The sequence below is a fragment of the Salmo salar genome, chromosome ssa22 (assembly GCF_905237065.1).
Source record: "Salmo salar chromosome ssa22, Ssal_v3.1, whole genome shotgun sequence".
Classification (NCBI taxonomy): Eukaryota; Metazoa; Chordata; class Actinopteri; order Salmoniformes; family Salmonidae; genus Salmo; species Salmo salar.
Window position 1 is genome coordinate 33,828,461 of NC_059463.1, and position 18,486 is coordinate 33,846,946.

The following is an 18,486-nucleotide window of genomic DNA, read 5'->3' on the forward strand; positions in this document are numbered from 1 at the left end:
AGCGGGAAGACTGAGGAACAAAGGGGGAAGCTGTGCTATCGTAAATACAGTATCTTATGCATTCTAAATTATTGCCCATTTGGAAAAGGAAAATGCAATAAATATTTACTCTGAGCTGCGCTTCCGTAGGTTGGTCGTAGATGCTGCCGTGTTGGCCAACAGAGATCTTCCTGTCCTCAGAAGAATGTCTCTGGTGGTAAATTGGATACGTTGCAGTATCTTCGTTGTGTGTTAGACTGGATACGTCATCCGTCCTTTCCTAGCCCACGTTTACAGCTGCTGTTGCTACCTCAACGGCTAGGATGTCTCACTTCTTTAGTGAATAAGAGTTCAAAGTTCACACCATTCACAACCAAAGCTCACGCTGAGGTTGGCTTAGTTCTGTAGTTGACATGCTAGTCCTTTTTAACGTATGGACCGTCGTCCGATCGTCCTCGGAACAGGAGGTTACATTTTCGTCAAGGGCTTATATAGTGGAGGGAGAGAAGGGTGTGTTTCATAGTTTATAACCCATGTCTCTTCACAGGGGCGGGCCACTGATTGAGCAGGGCTCTAACCTTATGAAAACCCAATTCTCTCATTTGGAAGCTAAAATGACATTAAATCTTATCACAAATAGTTTCATATTCAAACATTTCATTTGCACAACAATTCCATGTGAATCTGATAACTAGAATGTGTAGACTTTCCCAGATACAGTTTATGTCATCCTGTCATCAGTCATAATGTCTCAGATGACACCCGAACAGACATCATATACATTAAGTACAACCGCATATTTTCAACTGGTTCTATTACCGAAATATGGTTCCTTTCCCCCCACTTGTCTGATGTTCCCAGACTCTCTATGTTTAACAAAGGCTATTCGAGAGTCCTTCAGTAGAGTCAGAGAGAGAGGGAAGGGAGAAAGGTATTTATGGGTGGGATCATAAACCTTACCCACAGGCCAACGTCAGGACACCAGTCTCCAGACCTTAATCCCATAGAAAATCTGTGGAGGGAGCTGACGGTTCGAGTTGCCAAACGTCAGCCTCGAAACCTTAATGACTTGGAGAAGATCTGCAAAGAGGAGTGGGACAAAATCCCTCCTGAGATGTGTGCAAACCTGGTGGCCAACTACAAGAAACGTCTGACCTCTGTGGTTGCCAACAAGGGTTTTGCCACCAAGTACTAAGTCATGTTTTGCAGAGAGGTCAAATACTTATTTCCCTCATTAAAATGCAAATCAATTTATAACATTTTTGACATGCATTTTTCTGGATTTTTTTGTTGTTATTCTGTCTCTCACTGTTCAAATAAACCTACCATTAAAATTATAGACTGATTATTTATTTGTCAGTGGGCAAACGTACAAAATCAGCAGGGGATCAAATACTTTTTTCCCCTCACTGTATTTATCCTGAATACAAAGTGTTATGTTTGTGGCAAATCCAATAGAACATTGCTTAAAAATGGAGAGTGGTACTCAGTATAGTAGTGGCAGCATCATGTTATGAGTATGCTTGTAATCGTTAAGGAATGGGGAGTTTTTCACAATAAAAAATAAAACGCATGGAGCTAAGCACAGGCAAAATCCTAGAGGAAAACCTGGTTCAGTCTGTTTTCCAACAGATATTGGGAGATTAATTCACCTTTCAGCAGGACAATAACCTAAAACACAAAACCAAATCTACATTGGAGTTGCTTACCAAGAAGACAGTGAATGTTCCTGAGTGGCCGAGCTAGTTTTGACTTAAATCAGCTTGAAAATCTATGGCAAGACTTGAAAATGGTTGTCTAGCAATGATCAACAGGGTTGGAAATTAACACCCTCCAAATGCGGGTACATTTAGTCATTGGCGGGTAAGAATGTATATTTCTCCAGCCACGTTGGCAGGTGGTCACACAGAGCACTTGGGAATAGTTAAAAAAAAAATCTAAAGCCAATATGTAGTGTTTGGTCAAATTGACAAGGCTACTAAAGTGTGACTTGTCCTCATGTTTCTTGCAAGTTACATCGTTTTGTTCACGTGCTATGTTGTTTGGCTTGTGGACCAAAAAGTTAATTTCCCACTGATAGCTCTCAGACTTAAAGGCGCTGCATGGTCAATTTGACGTCTGCATTGGCCGTGCAGCATTTACGGTGATACGGCTGATGCAGAAGTCAGGTCAGTCATTTTTATTGCGCTTCCGGGAACAGTGCAGAGCTGTTGTGAAGGAAGTTGTCAACCAATCATGTCAATGTGGGGCTATACGGAGCCCTCCGCATTGTTACAAAATTTGGGAGGCTTACGGCGATGCAGTACCGAGCTGAAATTTGGCCTCTGCATGCCTCCGGAGGCTCCGCAATTGCCGCACACCCTCCATACGGAGCCTCCGACCACATTTTCGGAACAAGCATAAATGAACACTTAGCCCGAAAGACTCATAGCTGTAAGATGCTTCTACAAAGTATTGACTTAGGGGAATGAATATTTATGTAAATTAGATATTTCTGTACTTCATTTTTAATACATTTACAAAAACATTACTTGTTTTACTTTGTCATTATGGGGTATTGTGTGTAGAACTAAAACAGAGATAGTAAGCCTCAGCCCAATGGGTATCCTTCCTACACCATGGGCAAGTCAGGGCTGTGCCCACAATCATGTTTAGCCACCATCTAGCCAACCTTTGCAGGATGCCACACAGCAGCAATGTTATGTTGGAGACGGTTTCATCATCTGAGCAAAACATAACCATGCAGTTCTGTCAAAACATAACCATGCAGTTCTGTCAAAACATAACCATGCAGTTCTGTGTCGACACCTTCTTCATTCCTCGGGTATGTCACCACCTCTTAATACAATAATTGTTTTAAAACGCTCTAGGGAGGTTTTAGTCCTAATGCCAGGACTATGCTACGCTGGAACCAACACGTACACATAGGCTTGATGCACAATAGTCATCCATCCAGCCACAGATCCACATTCACACAGGCAAGCACTGCAGACAGACACACAGACTTTCCACATATCCCGCATGAGGAGTTCCCACCCTGGCATAAATATGGCTAGAATATTTTCAAAATAATCTAATCATGTTCTCCACTATATTTCACGAGGTGTGACATCAGGACACGACATTCTGCTTTAAGATCAGATGCCAGAATCTATTTTTCCTTTTCTGGCTTTGGATTTAGCCTACCAAAAAAAAGTAATGGGCTGCTGTCTCCACATTTGGGAAGTGTGTGAGTGGTGTGGCTTGGATTGCCCCTTGCCAGGGTCAATGTGGAGTGGACACAGGGTTTCGGACAGCAGTTGAATGGACGGACAGTGGTTTTTGGCTGTTGCGGTGACGCGGTATGGGGTTGTAATTAAAAAGTGAAGGAGGTATGCAGGTTTACCTTGCCTGCCCCAGGGCCATTCAGCTGACTGAGTCAGACACCAGCCCAACACCCTGTCTCATGATGGATACAGCCAGACAGACAACCCCCCCATCATAAATCTACATCAGAACGACAGAAAGAGAGACAGGGTGAGAGTCCAAGACAGGAAAAAGAGAGCGGGACAGAGGGAGAGACAGACGGACAGTCAGACGGGGAGATGGACACAGTGGGAGACAGACAGACAATCAAACAGACAGAAAAGGGAAAGACACACGGCTGCTGAGAGAGGTAGCCTAACAATTGGTGTGTCTGAGTGAGACATGGAAAATTACCCCAAGTAAAGTCAATATCCTGCCCCCATGGCATCCCTTCCTTTTTATACCAACAGCATCCAACCACAATTGATATTCACGCCATTAATCATTGGCGGTTTTACAGTATTTCTGATACAGTCATGCATCTACTTCATTCATACCCTCCTACGCACTCAAGTACTGTAAAGTTACTGTACAGAGGCTGGCTACATTCTCCAACTGATACAGGAGTGTCTGTCCTTACTATGTGACTCCTGCCATGTCTGTCTCATAGTCTACATTTCCTGCCCAATTTCTTTTACCATCATTCTCACTCTGTATGAAATCGTAGCAATAAAAAAAACAGAAAATCCCTATTGTTTGTCAAAAGTTAATCTTCAGATCTTTAGTCTATTAATATCTTGTGTAGAGCGAGGGCAGCTTTTCAAGCCCTGCGTTGTACCAACACACTGAATCTGCAGGGAATGGCCAATTGGCCCCCCTGTACTGTATCCTTGCATGCCCTGCTCTATTGGCCGCTACACCACTACACTTCTTTAAGTGTCTGTGCATTTCAACACCCATTTAAAGACACACAAACAGAGCTGGGCACCACCTGTCCTACAATGGGTCTCAGATGTACTGATTCCAGGAAAAAGGTCCGACACAGCAGGAAAAGAGTAAGGGAGCAAGAGTGAACGAGAGAGAGAAAAGGCTAGTGAAAGCTAATATGAAGAAACCAATACAGTCAACTAAAATACGTCAAAAAATCTAATCTAATTTATTGGTCACATACACATGGTTAGCAGATGTTACTGCGAGTGTAGCAAAATGCTTCTGCTTCTAGTTCTGACAGTGCAACAATATCAAACAATTCCACACCAAATACCTAATACACATAAATCTAAGTAAATTAATGGAATAAGAATATATAAATATATGGATGAGCAATGTCAGAGCGCATAGGGTAAGATGCAATAGATAGTATAGAATACAGTATATACATATGACATGAGTAATGCAAGATATGTACATTATTAACATTTTTACATTTTACATTTTAGTCATTTAGCAGAGGCTCTTATCCAGAGCGATTTACAGTAGTGAATGCATACATTTCATACATTTTTTTCTCTCCGTACTGGTCACCCTTGGGAAACGAACTCACAACCCTGGCGTTGCAAACACCATGCTCTACCAACTGAGCCAAAAGTGGCATTATTAAAGTGACTAGTGTTCCATTTATACGTTTCACCAAATTCGAGTGGCTTACCTTAAACAAGTGATTTTCTTAACCACATTCTTTTAAAGGACTTGTTTTACATAGTTATTTTGGTCACTGAGCTTAATGTTAATTTTCAGACATTTTCAAATATTAAAATGTGGAGTCCACGCTGATTTTGTAGTGACCTATCACTTTACATGAGCTAAGGGAAAATACCTACGGGCAGGCACTCGGCTTTTTCGCAAAAAGAAAAGTAAGCATCCCAAAATAATCATCCCAATGATATGACAAAGTTCTAATGAGGAAATACTGTGGTTTAACCTCTTACATCTAGATGTTCCGCTAGCGGAACACCTGCTCCAATATCCAATGATGGGCGTGGCGCGAAATACAAATTCCTCTAAAATCCGAAAACTTCCATTTTTCAAACATATGACTATTTTACAGCATTTTAAAGACAAGACTCTCGTTAATCTAACCACACTGTCCGATTTCAAAAAGGCTTTACAGCGAAAGCAAAACATTAGATTATGTCAGCAGAGTACCCAGCCAGAAATAATCAGACTACCCATTTTTCAAGCTAGCCTATAATGTCACAAAAAACAAAACCACAGCTAATTGCAGCACTAACCTTTGATGATCTTCATCAGATGACAACCCTAGGACATTATGTTATACAATGCATGCATGTTTTGTTCAATCAAGTTCATATTTATATAAAAAAACCAGCTTTTTTACATTAGCATTTGACGTTCAGAACTAGCATACCCCCCGCAAACCTCTGGTGAATTGACTAAATTACTCACGATAAACGTTCACAAAAAAACATAACAATTATTTAAAGAATTATAGATACAGAACTCCTCTATGCACTCGATATGTCCGATTTTAAAATAGCTTTTCGGTGAAAGCACATTTTACAATATTCTCAGTAGATAGCCCGGCATCACAGGGCTAGCTATTTAGACACCCACCAAGTTTAGCACTCACCAAAATCAGATTTACTATTAGAAAAGTTTGATTACCTTTTGTTGTCTTCGTCAGAATGCACTCCCAGGACTTCTACTTCAATAACAAATGTTGGTTTGGTCCAAAATAATCCATAGTTATGTCCAACAGCGGCGTTTTGTTTGTGCGTTCTAGACACTATCCGAATGGTAAATAAGGGTCGGGCGCATGGCGCATTTCGTGACAAAAGATTTCTAAATATTTCATTACCACACTTCGAAGCATGTCAACCGCTGTTTAAAATCAATTTTTATGCCATTTTTCTCGTAAAAAAGCGATAATATTCCGACCGGGAATCTGCAATTAGGTAAACAGACGAAAGAAAATACAGCATGGGGTCGACTCGGGCACGCGCCTAATTCCTTTGTCCGCTGATAGACCACTTAGCAAAAGCGCTCGTGTGTTTCAGCCAGGGCTTTGAATTACGTCATTCAGCTTTTTCCCGGGCTCTGAGAGCCCATTGGAGCCGTAGGAAGTGTCACGTAACAGCAGAGATCCTTTGTAATGGATAGAGATGACAAAGAAGGCCAAGAAATGGTCAGACAGGGTACTTCCTGTACAGAATCTTCTCAGGTTTTGGCCTGCCAAATGAGTTCTGTTATACTCACAGACACCATTCAAACAGTTTTAGAAACTTTGGAGTGTTTTCTATCCAAAGCTAATAATTATATGCATATTCTAGTTTCTGGGCAGGAGTAATAATCAGATTAAATCGGGTACGTTTTTTATCCAGCCGTGAAAATACTGCCCCCTAGCCATAACAGGTTAACACTGCTTAAAAAAAACTGAAATCTCTTACTGTCAACCTAACCAAATATGGTTTCGAATGACGATACACTACATGGTCAAAAGTATGTGGACACCTGCCCATTGAACATCTCATTCCAAAATCCTGTTCTGTCAGCCACTTCGCGGCTGAGCCGTTGTTGCTCCTAGATGTTTCCACTTCACAATAACAGCATTTACAGTTGACCGGGGCAGCTCTAGCATGGCAGAAATATGACAAACTGACTTTTTGGAAAGGTGGCATCCTATGACGGTGCCACGTTGAAAGTCACTGAGCTCTTCAGTACGGGTCATTCTACTGACAATGTTTGTCTATGGAGATTGCATGGCTGTGTGCTCGATTTTATACCAGTCAGCAACGGGTGCGGCTGAAAAAGCCGAATTCACAAATTTAAAGGGGTGTCCACATAGTGTATGTAGTAATTGCTTCTCCAATAGAAATCCCCGATCACGCTTGTAGGCGATGTGATGGCGACGTTGGCTAGCTAAGCTCATGCACAGAAACGCGTCACCAGGTCTAACGGTCGTCTCGCACCGAACTGGGCATGTGCATTTCGTCAAATCAAAGGCGCTCCTTCGATATAAAGTTGTTTTTGATGAAAATGAAAACGTGACAGTTTGTCACGTTCAAGAGGTTGTCGTAATAACATGCACAGCTACTTAAGACATTGGGGCGAATCTAGGTTGTGGCTTTAGATGTAGACTATTTATTTTACAAATAAACCCCAAACCCCGGTCTGGTCTGCCGAATCTGCATCACAAGCATTCCAGGAAGTCTCGCGATGTTGGGCAACTGGGTTTAGAAACCTAACCGCAAAACGTCTAGCCCTGCTGTTGCCAGGCAACCAAACTGAAAGGTTTATGAATTTATATTTTTTAATTTAACCTTTATTTAACTAGGGAAGTCAGTTATTAAGAACAAATTCTTATTTACAATGACGGCCTAGGAACAGTGGGTTAACTGCCTTGTTCAGGGGCAGAACGACAGATTTTTACCTTGTCAGCTCGGGGATTCGATCTAGCAACCTTCAGTTACTGGCCCAACACTCTAACCACTAGGCTACCTGCCTTCACAGGTTAACAACAACACTAAACACCACAAATCACTGATTAGTGTTATCAATAAGAAAACTATTATGAAACGATATGAATGATTAGGTCACACCTTGACAACCCATGACATTTCTCTTGGATCTGAAGGATGTGGTAAAGGGTTCAGTCAACAAAGGAAGACTCCATGCTCTCATATCAAAATTCCTTCTGAAGCAGCAAGCATTCCAGGCCTCCCCCTTAGTTTTCCACCTTAAACAGACTTTGGTAATCTACAGGTGTGTAGAGATAATCCCAGGTGTAGCTAAAGTATTGTCGTGTCTTTGGCATCATTAAAACTGAAGACATATTTATCAAATAACTCTGTAATTATTATTACGCGATTAAACTGATTAATCGTGTAACTGTAATTAACTAGGAAGTCGGGGCACCAAGGAAAATATTCAGATTAAAGTTATAATTTTCCTAATATAACTTTCAGATATCATAATATCTGATCTATGAGTCTTCTGATTAATGATGTATTCGTTTACCTCGTCAGTCTCATTCCAAACGTCGTAAATTGTTGGTTATCTGCACGAACCCAGTCTTCACTATGAGTCATCCATACATCAATTGTCTTAAAATCATTTACTTACTAACTCAGTAATTCACAGAAATGCATAACAAACAGTAGATATCGTTACAAAGAAATGATAGAGGAATGTGCCCTAGTGGGCTAAACCGGCATGGCGGCTTGTTAGACAAAAGGGTTGATAATTATAACAATTGAAATGCTAATACTTTGCACATAAACACTCACTCATTCGGGAACAATTGCAATCAATATATATATTTACGCTCAGTGTGTCGTCGGGATCTTTGTTGAAAAGTTCGTTCTGTTGGAGAGTTTGTCCTCGCGTTCTCTCGCTCTCCCTCTCTCTCTCGGTTAGAATGGATATTTCAAAGTGACATTCATTAATGTCGTTATAGAACAGATGTTTCGTCGGTCTTCGCGTTCAATGATACCGAATTCCTAGCAGCAGACTAGTAATTAATATCAAAGACTTGTTCTTATTCTGTCGGTATCGATAGTCTAAGAGTTTAACCACGTGGTATGGTCAAAGTTCAGAAAGAGGAATGCATGGTCAAACCTCGGCCCTCTCGTTATCGAGGTAAGCTGGTCTGGTGATAGAAACCCTGGGTGGGGGTTATATTCGGAATAACAGAAAAAGGCTGTCTCATGACGCCAGGTCCCATCTGTTCATGGGGGCGTGCCGATGACTTGGTGAAACTTTAAACAGAAATACAATTCTCGCAAATTAACATCTTACAAGCATCCCAACATATTCCAAATAGCTTTATCCTTATTCATTCATTTTATACAACCATTAGATGTCAGTCTCACAACTGAGGCTATTATATAAACAGCGCCATGGTAATGTGGCCGTATTGTCTCTCATGAGCTTCACAAAATTGTACCAAACGGACCAGTTCGTTGCTGGATTCTTCACCGATCTTTTATACCTTCTCCAGAACATAACTGTCGTTCAGTTCTCCAGTCCTGTGAGGTGGAAGAACTCCTTGGTTCTTTCTATGAAACCCACTGTGTCTCCATACTGTGGCCATGAGGCAGGACATTCTCTTTAGGAATTTACGACTGCTCTCACAGAGCCTGGGTGTGGGAGACAGAGGTAGGGGGATGGTGCATAGAAAACCCAAAGAGGGCAACGTCATGACAGTATGAAGGCTGTTTTCACAGAGCAAGAGTAACTGCTGCCTTCAGCAAGCATGCCATTGCCAAACACCACCAGGCAGGTATCCACTCAGCAGTTACCAACAGACACCAACATTCAAACACACACAGACAGAAACACAGATACAAACATATAAGGACTATTTCCGATATCCACACTGGCATACTACTTGAATGAAGCAAAGTATTCGGCATGCATTCTAAGTGGTATACTAGTATGGACATTGGAACTTAACCATACCCTCTCTCTTCATACAAAGGATGTTATTCATAGTAATACACAATTTACATCTTGTATATGTTGAGCAGATGAGGTGTAATGTAATCACCAGAAGAAGACTATGTGAATAACATTAATTATGTATGAAGTAGACAACAGGCAAAGCCAGGACCTTACCGAGCCGGTGACCCTGACGTCATGGAGACGCCCCCACTCGTCCTCGTGGCTGTCCACTATCATCAGTCCGTCTTCCTTCTCCATCCCCCACTCCGCTTGCAGGTCCAGCTGCACCGCCTCCCCCAGGGAGTGCATCCCCACGGCCGGGTAGAGCGCCTCTGGAGACGCTGGGACCACCACCGTGCCCACCTAAACGCAAACACAATGTTACTAATATGTCATATGGGTGACAGAGACTGAGTCTGGACCAGTCCAGGACCATTGAGTACTAGACCCAGACTAAGACCAGACCCTTGACCCTGACTGCATGTACAGTATGTGGTCTCGAGAGTAAGACTACAAAATTGAGACTCCCATCTCTGATATGTGGCGCAATCTGCATTCATTGTTACATATCATAGAACATATGAATACCAGAGGGAGGTGCAGTAATCTTTTTCAAATGACAGCAAGAGCATGATTGTATGTAGTAGGCATACGTGTGTGAAAGAGACTAAAATCTTAGCTTACTTCTTTTCCATTTTTGGTGAAGAAGACCGTCGTTTGTCCATCCTCGAATGCCTCTAGGTAGATCCCACAGCCAATACGATCGCCACGGTTACACTTGGGACCAAACTGCTGTCCAATAGTGTTCCCATTGTACAGCCTGTGGATTGCCAGAGGTGAGAAGTGAGGGTGCTGGCTGAGCCACAGCTCGGTCAGCTATATACAGTCAGGTCCATAATTATTGGCACACTTGATACAAAATGAGCAAAACAGACTGTCTAAAATAAATAACACAAATACTGAGCTATGTTGCATGCGCCAAAAATATTGAAAAGTATATTATTTTATACTAACACAATTGCTCAGAGAGAGATTTTGTTTAACAAGTAATAAAGAATTATTGGAAACCCTGTTGTTTTCAGTACTCCAGCACCTTACACTTTGTATTTATTAAGGATCCCCATTACTCTTCCTGCCGTCCAGCAACATTAAGACAGGTATATACAGTTTAAAATATTACATGACATTACATAACACTTTACCCAATACATGTAGTGTGTTCCCTTAGGCCACTACTCTACTATCACATATTTACAATACAACATCCATCTGTACGTGTTTGTAGAGTGTGTGTCTTATCATGTGTATGTGTGTGTGTCTTCACAGTCCCCGGTGTTCCATAAGGTGTATTTTTATATCAGTTACCTGATGTGGAATAAAGGTCCATGTAGCCATGGCTCTATGTAGTACTGTGCACCTCCTATAGTCTGTTCTTGACTTGGGGATTCTGAAGAGACCTTTGGTGGCATGTCTTGTGGGGTATGCATGGGTGTACATTCAGCATGTCAACACTTCTTACAAAAACAAGTAATGATGAAGTCAACCTCCTCCACTTTGAGCCATGAGAGAATTACATGCATATTATTCATGTTAGCTCCCCATTTACATTTAAGGTCCAGTAGTGCTGCCTTGTTCCTCGACAATTGTAATTTTCAGAGGTCCTTCTTTGTGGCACCTGACTACACGACTGGACAGTAGTCTAAAGTGGTTTGTCCTTTAAAAGTTGCAGCGTACTGCAGCACAGCTTGCATGGTGCCGCAGAATTCTATGGCACGTTATTTAAGTGTGAACCACTGGTATCATTAATGCTAGTTAGTGCCAGTTTGACCACCGGGGGGCATCTTTGAGAAGCATTTGACAGCCTTCAATAGTGGCTGTACTAGAGAATGCAGGCACACGGGAGACCGGGGTTCAATTCCCCAAAGGGGAGGAAGGAGTAGGCTGTCCTTGTAAAAAAAAATTGTTCTTCACTGATTCCATGTGTGTTATTTCATAGTTGTGATGTCTTCACTATTATTCTACAATGTAGAAAATAGTCAAAATAAAGAAAAAACCCTGGAATGAGTAGGTGTGTCCAAACTTTTGACTGGTACTTGCTTAATTAATTAGATTAAAATTATGGTGTTTCTATTCTAGGAAAAACGAAGAACACTCAGGGTTTCCGTTAGGATGGAACGGAAAATATGGCGCTGTACAACGTGACGGTTGGGAGTACAGTACTGGGCTATTTAGCTAAAGAATCCCTGTGTCGTGCGGGCATGAGGGAGACCGGGGTTCAATTCCCAGACGGAGAGGAAGGAGTAGGCTGTCCTTATAAATAAGAATTTGTTCTTATTGACTTGCCTAGTAAAAAAAAGGTTACATTTCTAAACCCTCATTTTCTAATTCTAGACTAACCAATACCCAAACGGAGATTCAGTGAAAATAAAAATCTCATTGATTTATCAAGACCAGTCCCCATGCTTGTCTCAGAGCAGCGCAAAATGCTGCTAAAATAGTTGTAGGCTACTGCTTCAAATCCTATTGCTTCTAACTTCAATATGCTCTTGAAATAAGTAAGACCTACACCACTTTTAACAGCACATTACTCAACACTAGTGAGACTCATGTCTCCTACGAAAGGTCTACAGTATATCGAAAAAAATGACGTGACGCCAATAATTACATAGAGGATTGGAGGACATTTCTGTAATTCATTGATATTTATTCCCATAATAATTCGTTATAGATCCATAACTAAATAAACATTGGCATTTTGAATGCGTATTTTTATCATTATTTTATTAACGAATGCATAAAGATGCCATTATTAGTTACATTGTTTTAGTTTGAACATGCAGACTGGCACTAAGAACAGAGGGAACGTTTCCCTAGTCAGCGCCATTATTAGTGCAATGCCCCTTAACCTGTTAGGGCTAGGGGGCAGTATTGACACGGCTGGATAAAAAAACATACCCGATTTAATCTGGTTACCACTCCTACCCAGTAACTAGAATATGCATATACTTATTACATATGGATAGAAAACACCCTAAATTTTCTAAAACTGTTTGAATGGTGTCTGTGAGTATAACAGAACTCATTTGGCAGGCAAAACCCTGAGACATTTTCTGACAGGAAGTGGATACCTGATGTGTTGTATTACCTTTAAACCTATCCCATTGAAAAACACAGGGGCTGAGGAATATTTTGGCACTTCCTATTGCTTCCACTAGATGTCACCAGCCTTTACAAAGTGTTTTGAGTCTTCTGGAGGGAGATCTGACCGAACAAGAGCCATGGAACGATGATAGCCCATTAGACACCTGGCGGGCGAGTTCATGTTGGGTACCCTCGTTCCAATACGTTATAAAAGAGTATGCATTCGTCCACCTTGAATATTATTCATGTTCTGGTTAAAAAAGGCCCTAATGATTTATGCTATACAACGTTTGACATGTTTGAACGAACGTAAATATATTTTTTCCCCTCGTTCATGACGAGAAGTCCGGCTGGCTTAGATCATGTGCTAACAAGACGGAGATTTTTGGACATAAATGATGAGCTTTTTTGAACAAAACTACATTCGTTATGGACCTGTGATACCTGGAAGTGACATCTGATGAAGAGAATCAAAGGTAATGGATTATTTACATAGTATTTTCGATTTTAGATCTCCCCAACATGACGTCTAGTCTGTATCCCAACACGTATTTTTCTGGGCGCAGTGCTCAGATTATTGCAAAGTGTGATTTCCCAGTAAGGTTATTTTTAAATCTGGCAAGTTGATTGCGTTCAAGAGATGTAAATCTATAATTCTTTAAATGACAATATAATATTTTACCAATGTTTTCTAATTTTAATTATTTAATTTGTGACGCTGACTTGACTGCCGGTTATTGGAGGGAAACGATTTCCTCAACATCAATGCCATAGTAAAACGCTGTTTTTGGATATAAATATGAACTTGATAGAACTAAAAATGCATGCATTGTCTAACATAATGTCCTAGGAGTGTCATCTGATGGAGATTGTAAAAGGTTAGTGCATCATTTTAGCTGGTTTTATGGTTTTGGTGACCCTGTCTTTGAATTGACAAAACATTACACACAACTCTTGTAAATGTACTGTCCTAACATACTCTAAATTTATGCTTTCGCCGTAAAACCTTTTTGAAATCGTAAAACGTGGTTAGATTAAGGAGATGTTTATCTTTCAAAGGGTGTAAAATAGTTGTATGTTTGAAAAATTTGAATTTTGACATTTATTTGGATTCAAATTTGCCGCTCTTGAAATGCACCTGCTGTTGATGGAGTGCACCACGGGTGGCACGCTAGCGTCCCAACTAGCCCATAGAGGTTAAAGTGTTGCCAGTATGGCAGGGTGGGGGTCTACCCCCCCCCCCTCCCCTCGCCCTTTCTCCTCCCCCTCCCCATGGGCTAGGTTGGTCTTATGTGCGTGGCTCTGCGGCCCATCCCTTGCCCCCAACCCTCGTGCCTTGAACCTTGCATGCTTTCAGTGGACACAGCTGGAGAACTGCAAGGCAATCCCATTGTGCGCCACGTGGGAGCCATGAACAATATGACCAATATATATTGTTATGTTAATAACAGGGTTAATAATATATCTGTGAGAATATCCAACATGGTTTTATATCATTCTAAATTAATAATAATAATAATAATAATAATAAGCTTTGTTTAAAAAATAACAATATTTTGGAGATTACTTCGTTTTCAAATAACGTAAAATGAGCGAGAAAAAGGCCATTCTTGACCATGGCGTGAGACATTGTTACTAATTTGTAAATAAAGCCAGTTTGTTATTTATAATGATTTATTTCTGTTTTTAGAGGGAGGGAAACCAAAAACCTACAATCATCTCATGGGTCTCCCAGTCGAGGGCGGCACGGGTATTGAACCAGCATCTGTAGCAAAACAGCTTGCACTGCTGTCATGACGTTGCACTCTGGGTTTTCTATGCACCATCCCCCGACCTCTATACTTCTGACACAAGGCTGTGTGAAGGCGGAGACAGAGTGGGTTTCGTATAGAGAACAAAGGATTCTTCCACCTCACAGGAGTGGAGAACCGAACGACATTTAGGTTCTGGAGAAGGTATAAAAGATCGGTGAAGAATCCAGCTAGGAACTGGTCCGCTTGGTACAATTTTTATGACAACTCATGAGAAACAATATTGCCATATTACCATAATAATGTTTATATAATAGCCTCAGCTATAAGACTTACATCTAAATGGTTGTATGCAATTGATAAGGATAAACCTATTTGGAATATGTTCAGATGCTATGTACTGATGTTAATGTGAGAGAATTGTATTTCTGTTCAAAGCTTAACTAAGTCATCGGCACGCCCCCAGGGACACAGACAGGACAAGGCGTCATGTGACAGCCTTTTCTACGTTCAGTATATAAGCCCCACCCAGGGTGACTTTCTTTAGACCAGCTTACCTCGAGAAGAGAGAGAGCCAAGGTTTGACCATGCATTCCTCTACTGAACTTTAACCATACCATGTGGTTAAACTTTAGACTATCGATACCGACAGAATAATAACAAGTCTTTGATATTAGTTACTAGTCTGCAGCTAGAAATTTGGTGTCATTGAACGCGAAGACCGACGAAACATTCATTCTATAACGACATTAATGAATGTCGCTTTGAAATATCCATTCTAACCGAGAGAGAGAGAGAGAGAGGACGAAACTCTCCAACAAAGATCACGACAACACACTGAGCGTAAATATATATATTGATTGCAATTGTTTCCGAATGAGTGAGCGTTCATGTGCAAACGATTAGCATATCAATTGTTAACCTGTTAGGGCTAGGGGGCAGTATTGACACGGCTGGATAAAAAAACGTACCCGATTTAATCTGGTTACTACTCCTGCCCAGTAACTAGAATATGCATATAATTATTGGCTTTGGATAGAAAACACTCCAAAGTTTCTAAAACTGTTTGAATGGTGTCTGTGTATAACAGAACTCAAATGGCAGGTCAAAACCTGAGAGATTCCTTTACATGAAGTGGCCTGTCTGACCATTTCTTGAACTTCTTTGCCATCTCTATCTTTTACAAAGGATCTCTGCTCTAACGTGACACTTCCTACGTCTTCCATGGGCGCTCAGTGCCCGGGAAAAAAACAGAAAGTCGTCATCCCAGCCCCAGGCTGAAACACATTATCGCCTTTCTCAAGTGGCCGATCAAGGGACTGTGGGCTTAGGCGCGTGCCCTGGCCGCCCCCGTCTTTGTGATTTTTCCTCTGTTTGCCAAAAAGGAGATTCCCGGTCAGAATATTATCGCTTTTTTACGAGATAAATTGCATAAAAATTGATTTTAAACAGCGGCTGACATGCTTCGAAGTACGGTAATGGAACATTTAGAATTTTTTTGTCACGAATTGCGCCATGCGCGCGACCCTGATTTACCATTTCGGATAGTGTCTGGGACGCACGAACAAAACGGCGCTATTCGGATATAACGATGGATTATTTTGGACCAAACCAACATTTGTTATTGAAGTAGCAGTCCTGGGAGTGCATTCTGACGAAGACAACAAAAGGTAATCAAACTTTTATAATAGTAAATCTGATTTTGGTGAAGGCTAAACTTGCCGGGTGTCTAAATAGCTAGCCCGTGATGGCTGGGCTATGTACTTAGAATATTGCAAAATGTGCTTTCACCAAAAAGCTATTTTAAAATCGGACATATCGAGTGCATAGAGGAGTTCTGTATCTATAATTCTTAAAATAATTGTTATGCTTTTTGTGAACGTTTATCGTGAGTAATTTAGTAAATTGTTAGCAAATTCCCCGGAAGTTTGCGGGGGGGTATGCTAGTTCTGAACGTCACATGCTAATGTAAAAAGCTGTTTTTTGATATAAATATGAACTTGATTGAACAAAACATGCATGTATTGTATAACATAATGTCCTAGGTCTGTCATCTGATGAAGATCATCAAAGGTCAGTGCTGCATTTAGCTGTCTTCTGGGTTTTTGTGACATTATATGCTAGCTTGAAAAATGGGTGTCTGATTATTTCTGGCTTGGTACTCTGCTGACATAATCTAATGTTTTGCTTTCGCTGTAAAGCCTTTTTGAAATCGGACAGTGTGGTTAGATAAAGGAGAGTCTTGTCTTTAAAATGCTGTGAAATAGTCATATGTTTGAAAAATTGAAGTTTTTGTATTTTTGAGGAATTTGAAAATCGCGCCACGGGATTACACTGGCTGTTGCGTAGGTGGGACGATTTCGTCCCGCCTAGCCCAGAGAGGTTAATATTTATCAACTCTGTAGTGCCTTCTCAGCTGATGCCAAAGACATGACACTGCTATGCAGTGTCTTAGACCGTTGCACCACTCAGGCGCTGTATAACGTGACCGGTCGGGAGTGGCCTACAGTAAGACCAAAATAATCCTAACAAAATAAAAGAATAACCTTAGTGTAACAACAGTTTTAGTAAGTAATACTGAAGTCGTGCACAATTATCAGTTTCTATTTAGGTTTATGTAGCCCATTCATTGTCAGTTAGAGACATGGTAGGACCCAAAAGCATAATCAGTGCTCCAACTCCCCCTTGCGCTGGTCTGGAGCAATGAAGTGGTGATGCAGGGTACCGTACTAAACCACAAATTACCTCTGTCCAGCAGCATAATAGCAAAACGTTTAGTGGAGCAACCACTGTAGGTGCGACAAAACTAGAGCCTGTTGGACCTGCATTGTTGATAGAGTTGTTAAAAAGGCAGAGCAGCGCTTTATTATGGACAGACTTCTCCCCATAGCTACTGTTGTATAAACATGTTTTGACCATGACAGTTGACAATCCAGGGCTACTCCAAGCAGTTTAGTCACTCAACTGTCTCATTTTCCACATGATGTAATACAAGATTCAGTTGAGTTTTAGTTTAGTGAATGATTTGTCCCAAATACAATGCTCTTAGTTTTTTTTATATATTTAGGACTAATTTAAGCCTTGCTTCCCATTCTGAAACTCACTGCAGCTCTTTATTAAGTGTTGCGGTGATTTCACTCGCTGTGGTAAAAACTTCTAATCAAAACTTATTTGTCACATGCACCGAATACAACCTTACCGTGAGATGCTTACCTACGAGCCCTTAACCAACAATGCAGTTTAAATTAGAAGAAGAAATAAGAAGATTAGAAGAACAAATAAAACAAGTCATTAAAGAGCAGCAGTAAAATAACAATAACGAGACTATATACAGGGTTGGTACCGGTACAGAGTCAATGTGTGGGGGCACCGGTTAGTTGAGGTAATATGTACACGTAGGTAGAGTTATTAAAGTGACTATGCATAGATGATAACAACAGTGAGTAGCAGCAGTGTAAAAGAGGGGGCGAGCAATGCAAATAGTCTTGGTAGCCATTTGATTAGATGTTCAGGAGTCTTATGGCTTGGGGGTAGAAGCAGTTTAGAAGCCTCTTGGACCTTGGCGCTCCGGTACCGCTTGCCGTGCAGTAGCAGAGAGAACAGTCTATGACTAGGCTGGCTGGAGTCAATGAGAATGGGGGCGTGCTCAGTCCTCTTTTTCCTGTAGTCCACAATCATCTTCTTTGTCTTGATCACGTTGAGGGAGAGCTTGTTGTCCTGGCACCACATGGCCAGGTCTCTGACCACCTCCCTATAGGCTGTCTCGTCGTTGTCGGTGATCAGGCATACCACTATTGTGTCATCGGCAAACTTAATGATGGTGTTGGCGTCGTGCCTGGACGTGCAGTCATGAGTGAACTGAGCACACACCAATGAGGGGCCCCTGTGTTGAGGATCAGCGTGGCGGATGTGTTGTTACCTACCCTTA

At 41.2% G+C, this 18,486-nt stretch overlaps 1 protein-coding gene across 6 annotated transcripts in view; it reads right to left on the reverse strand.

The window, feature by feature from the left end:
* The window catches only part of LOC106583288 (SPRY domain-containing protein 3), a 98,066-nt gene that overhangs the window by 43,716 nt on the left and 35,864 nt on the right, over nt 1–18,486 (reverse strand). For all 6 annotated transcript variants that reach the window (XM_045705076.1, XM_045705075.1, XM_014167268.2 and 3 more), the window contains 2 exons: nt 10,351–10,486; nt 9,841–10,029 (listed from right to left, as the gene is read on the reverse strand). In XM_045705076.1, the coding sequence (XP_045561032.1) occupies nt 9,841–10,029; nt 10,351–10,486 (325 nt within the window). The remainder of the gene's footprint in view (nt 1–9,840; nt 10,030–10,350; nt 10,487–18,486) is intronic.